This window comes from Zalophus californianus, chromosome 7 (genome assembly GCF_009762305.2).
Source record: "Zalophus californianus isolate mZalCal1 chromosome 7, mZalCal1.pri.v2, whole genome shotgun sequence".
Taxonomy (NCBI): domain Eukaryota; kingdom Metazoa; phylum Chordata; class Mammalia; order Carnivora; family Otariidae; genus Zalophus; species Zalophus californianus.
In genome coordinates, this window is record NC_045601.1 from 145,756,692 (window position 1) to 145,762,631 (window position 5,940).

A 5,940-nucleotide genomic window follows, 5' to 3' on the forward strand; every position below is an offset into this window, starting at 1 on the left:
GTTAAGACACCTGGGCAAGGCATCCTTTGAAGGATGGGCTTTCCCCTCTCCACCCTAGATTCCTCAGCTTCAGAACCAGCTCTGCACTGTCTCCAATAAAATGTTTTCTGCAGCGTCTGGCATCACTGTGGTGGTTTTTATACCCTACCCTGTGCTCAAACTTGTCTCATCCCTCTCTTCTTTCTCACTGTGACTGTCACAGATGGTGTGTTTCCCAGATTACCTGAACCCCTTGGATAGAAGGAATTATCCACCCAGATCTTTGGGAGGTTGTCACCTGGTGGTTCTCAACTGTTACCCCTTGTTGGGAATGATCTCAGGTCGAGGTCATGTCCCTTTTCCAGGGGCAGCCTGTATCCAATTACTGGTCAATGGAGGTTATAAAAGGTAAAACCTGACTTCTCAACTTGGGACAGCTCTGAAGGGCCCATCCCAGCTGCAGAGACCCTTGAGGGTCAGATGCCTTTCTGTTGACCCTGAGGTAGTGCTCCAGTAAGCTTTGCATGCAAATTTCCACCTTTGAGTCTTTACAGGTAACCCAACCTGCAGTGGCTGGCACCAGAAGGGATCTGAGAAAGAAAGTGCTAGGATTAGAGTTTTAGAGTTTTGAAGCTGAGCTATCCACCATCCGGTTGGCAGTGAAGGGATGGTTGGAGCACAAACAGCCACGGGTACAGAGTAGCAGTGCAATTTTTATTTTTTAATGTTTTTAAAGAGGGAGAGAGAGGGGGTTGCAGAGGAAGAGGGAGGGAAAGAGAGAATCTTGAGCAGACTCTGTGCCCAGTGCAGAGCCCGACACGTAGCTCGATCTCACAACCCTGAGATCATGACCTGAGTCGAAACCTAGAGTGCAACGCTTAACTGACTTAGCTACCCAGGTGCCCCGTAGCAATTTTTAAAGCTTTCACCAAGCCTGAATGAGGTGGTTACACTGGTGAAAGGATACTTATTGGTGGGTGTGATGTATCAGGTGCTCGAGAAATGTGGGAGAGGGGGTACTTTTAAGGCGATATTATTTTAGGGCAATTTTAAGATGGTTACTAGAAGAAATTGATGCTTTGGAGAGAGATGATTAAAGGCTGAGGGTGATTGACCAAATAAAGGCTAACTGTGGAAGCCAGAGTGCCTCCATAAAAGGAGATAAAGAACCTCTCATGTCCTGCAACCCGAGAGCACAAAAACCTAAGGTTCAGGTCCAAGATTTAATCGTAGGAATAGTAGAGCTCCAAAGAAGGTTAAATTGTCAAACTAAATTATCTTCTATGCTCAGGTCATGTCCTTGACTGGAAAAGAATAGAACCTTGAGACACTGGGTGGAGACATCTGGTTGGATGACTTAGAACATCTAAATCCCCAGATTTTCCAAGACCCCGAGTTCTCCTTATTAAGGGTAAGCACGTCCTTTTTGCTTGAGGACAACGCAGAAGCTTCTGTTCTGCTAAAAATCATGGGCTCTGCCACCTACCCAACATCTGTCCCATAAAGAACTAGATTCTAAGGGTTCTGGATCAAGGGGCATGGAACACAAAGTTAGCTACAGGAGAGTTCGTTGATATGGGAGCATTTTCCCAATGTGCAGAAATTTTATACATTGGCAAGAACCCAACACACTGTTTGGATTCTCCTGCTTGGAAAAAGAAATGGCTCTCAATAAATGTAGCAGAAATGCCAGGACTGTTGTGCCTGATGACAGAAAGGAGGGATCAAAAGCTGAGAGAAGTGTCCACACTGGAATGGATTCACCACGTGATGCTGGAAACCCACTGATGACGATGTTGCAGGAGTTTGAAAAAATAAAAAGAAATGTGCAGGATCACTGAGAAGTTGTGTGGTGAGTGTCCTGGAAAGGCCTGGGCTGTTGAGAGATTCTGCTATAGAAGTAGTTAGTGTTGCTGTTAGCAATGCAGACTATAGGATCCTGAAATGATTCAGGCCAGAGATGGTAGCACTCATCCATCAGACTCTGGGGGGGGGGGGGGGCGGGAGGGGTAGTCAACTCTCTAGAGTGTTGGAGATGATTCATAGAACACAGCTTCCCCAGAAGCAAAGTAGATGAACAGCCAGCACAGGTTATCATCGTCTGTACAATCAGCAGAAACCAAGAATAGACAACCAGGGGACTGAGGGCAGCAACCCCAGTTACAAATAAAATCACAACACCTTGCTCAGCTTCTGATCTCGAACCAGTTTTCAGACCCAGAATCCCTGACTAAAGGAGAAGCCAAGTCCTGAGAAAGTAAGACCTGCAACACCTCCACAAATATATAGAAAGTAATTTCCCCACTCCTTTTCTAAAGGTACTTCTGACCATTCACTCAGGAACCATAAAATCAAGAAAGAAATACCCTCACATTTCAAGGACTGTTGTACATAAGATCCAGGTGGACATTGATACTGGAGGGCCCAATATGTGTCCACGGCCCCCGGTGAGAGCGGAGGCTATGGGGACCAAGCAGCGGTAGTCTTGGCCCAGGTCTGGTTCACAGTGCATCCACTAAGGCCAGGGATCCGTCTGGTAGAAACTTCTCGTGTCCCCAAGTGTGTGGTTAGAAGGCTATATGTGGTAGTCGGCAAACTGCCACGTTGCCATCTCCGCATGTGACGGAAGAGATTTCCCAGTAGAGAAGGCCTGACACTGACTCCCTGATCCACAGCCGGGGCAGTAAATGAAGCCGTCCTCCCAGGGAGAGTGACAGACGGACCAAACAGACCCGAAGGATGCACGATTGTCTCTCCATGTAATGCACCAGTTTGTTCCTGCAAAGAGTAAAAGAAAGATCCTGGAAAATGATAGTGGACTACCTACCACAAACGAAACCAAGGAATAGCCCTAACTGAAACTACTGCATCTTGGGGCACCTGGGTGGCTCAGTTGATTAAGCGGCTGCCCTCACTTCAGCTCAGGTCATGATCCCAGGGTCCTGGGATCAAGCCCCGCATCGGGCTCCCTGCTCAGTGGAGAGCCTGCTTCTCCCTCTCCCTCTGTCTGCCGCTCTCCCTATTTGTGCTCTCTCTCTCTGTCAAATAAATAATCATAAAAAAAAAGAAACTGTTGCATCTGATGGGGTATCTTTGTCAGAAAAGATTAATTTACATCCTTGGATTCTTTAAAGAAATAAGTGGAAAATAAGATTAAGTGTAACCTTTTTTGGAGCTATTATTTCTTTTCTTTTTTTTTCAATGGATACTTTTATTTAATAGATCACCAACTTTGCCTCCCTACCTATAATTGGAATTTCATCTTATTTCCATGCTGAGTAGTGAAACGATGACAAAGCTAATCAGAATAAGCTACATCAAAAAGAGAAGCTTAACACAGCTCATTTTCTTTTTAACAGGCAAAATATAAATATATGCACTCTAGAATGCACAATTGTTTAGTCACTAAGAAATTCAAATGGGATCTCGAAGAATGTAGGCAAATCCAGGGTGCGGTAAAGAGGAGCAGAGATGCTGTGCAACTGTTTAATGGTTCCTGGTGCTGCATCTCTTGGCCACTAGCTGAATCTTGACATGGGGGAAGATTTTAGCTAATGCCAAGTAGAGATGCGGCAAGTGCTAAGTTGACTTAGGGGCTGTGCACAGGAACCAAAAGGCAGGAAAGTACTAAACACTGCTGAGAGCATCCACCCCAGGAAGGACTTTACCTTCCAGGAGCTCTAAACTGGCACCACCCCCAGTGCTCACATGGCTGACTTTATCCTCTGTGTTCCATTTGGCACAGCAAGTGGCAGTGTCTCCACCACCTATGATGGTGATGCAGCCCCTGGCAGTGGCTTTCACCACCTCATCCATGAGGGCTTTGGTTCCTTGGGCGAAAGCTTCCCATTCAAATGCGCCCACAGGTCCATTCCACACGATCTGCTTAGCCCGAGCAACTGCCTCAGCATACTTCTTGCTGCTCTCAGGACCACAGTCCAAGCCCATCCAGCCAGCAGGGATGCCAGAGGCCACAGTGGCTTGGCCAGTCTTGGCATTCTCATCAAACTTTTCAGCAGTGACAAAGTCAACAGGCAAGGTAATTTTCACACCATTCTTCTCAGCTTTGGACATTAGGTCTTTGACGATCTTGGCTCCCTCTTCATCAAATAGAGAAGTGCCAATCTCCATGTTGTTGAGCACCTTCAGGAAGGTAAAAGCCATTCCACCACCAATAATCATCTCATTGACTTTGTCCAGCATATTATTGATCAGCTGGATCTTGTCTGCAACTTTAGCTCCGCCCAGGATGGCCAGGAAGGGTCGCTCTGGGCATTCCAAGGCCTTGGCAAAGTAGTTCAGCTCCTCCTTCATCAAGAAACCTCCAGCCTTCTGTGGCAGACTGACTTCCACCATGGAGCTGTGGGCTCGGTGCGCAGTGCCAAAAGCATCATTGACATAGACATCTCCTAGTTTGGAAAGTGAAGCTCGGAAGGCTTCTATTTTGGCTGGCTCAGCTTTAACCTTATTCCCAGAAGCATCTTTTCCCTTCCCTTCTTCCTCCACATGAAAGCGAAGGTTCTCCAGCAGGATGACAGACCCAGCAGCTGGGTTAGCACAAGCTTTCTCCACCTCTTGGCCCACACAGTCTTTTAAGAACAAAACATCCTTGCCCAGCAGAGACTTAAGTTCTATAGCAACTGGCTCCAAAGAGTACTTTTCAGGCATGGGGACACCATCAGGCCAGCCCAGGTGGCTCATAAGAACAACTGACTTAGCTCCATTGTCCAAGCAGAATTTGATGCTTGGGATGGCAGCCTTGATTCTCTGGTTGTTTGTTATCTGGTTGTTCTTCATAGGAACATTGAAGTCCACTCTCATGATGACCCGCTTCCCCTTCACGTCCAGCTTGTCCAGAGTCAGCTTGTTAGAAAGCGACATCTTGGCAATACAAGGGCCACGAGGCAGAGCTGAAACGGCAGAGAAGAACGCAGCCGACCTGCACTCCAGTCGCGTGCGGAATGCCAACTGGAGCTATTATTTCAAAAAAATCACCTGAACACCATCATAAAGTCTTACCCTTGACTCATCATACTTTCTATACATCCTGACAGTACCACCTTATCCCCAAACCGGACTCAGAGAACATCCACATTTGCTCAGAAAGTGTTAAGGACACTGACCCTCCAGGAATGTTGTCCTGTCAGAGGCTGACTTCTCAGCTAGGAAGGCCACATTCCCACTCAGAAGATAATGTTTATGGTTTTAGGGTCAGAGAGAGAGAGGACCTTATGAGTTGGTCAGAGCTTTCCCCAGGACCAAGAACTGAGCTCACTCTTTATTGGAGTGAGCTCCATATCCCAGGCTGGGATATTCGTAGGAAGAGAAGACACAGAATCAGAAAGACAGCTTTTGCTCTAGAGCACTGGTCCTCAACCTCTAAAAATGCACCTCAGCACCAAATGTCTTCTTTATCAGAAGACGGGTCAAAGACATCCAATTAAATTGTGATAGATCAGTGGATGGATTGAACACTGTCTCTTACAAATAATATAAGAATGTGGGATAACGAGTCATTATATGTTCAGTCCTTAGAACAGGTCCAACCCGATAGCAAAAGCTATCTAAGTGCTTCCTTTAGCTTGACCATCATGGGAAATAGTTTATTCTTACTCCCTCATCACCAGAAGAATCACTGATGATGTTACTGTTGAACCTCCAAGTGTTGGCTCTATGACCGATCAACATGAACATCAGAGACCAGTAGCTTGCTTGGACAATATATTATGGAAGGACTCACATCCAGCTTCCTGTCTACAATGGGAGGCTTAGGGCGCATAATCCTGGACAGATCGAATGTACCAAACATTCCAAAACTCAATAGATTTCTTCTTCTATTTATTGGATTTGTCTGTGTCCTATTGAGTTTTGTCATGGCTAGAGTATTCACAAGAATGGAACAGCAGGGCTATCTGATGAGTTAAAATGCCTTTCGAGAAGAAATCAGTGGACATTGAATTT

At 46.2% G+C, this 5,940-nt stretch overlaps 1 protein-coding gene across 1 annotated transcript; it reads right to left on the reverse strand.

Moving 5' to 3' along the window:
• Positions 1-3,188: 3,188 nt before the first annotated feature.
• On the reverse strand, positions 3,189-4,939 carry LOC113912227 (phosphoglycerate kinase 1). The gene has a single exon (XM_027575129.2). The coding sequence runs from the start codon at positions 4,858-4,860 to the stop codon at positions 3,607-3,609; it is 1,254 nt and encodes a 417-aa protein (XP_027430930.2). The 5' UTR covers positions 4,861-4,939; the 3' UTR covers positions 3,189-3,606.
• Positions 4,940-5,940: the final 1,001 nt, after the last annotated feature.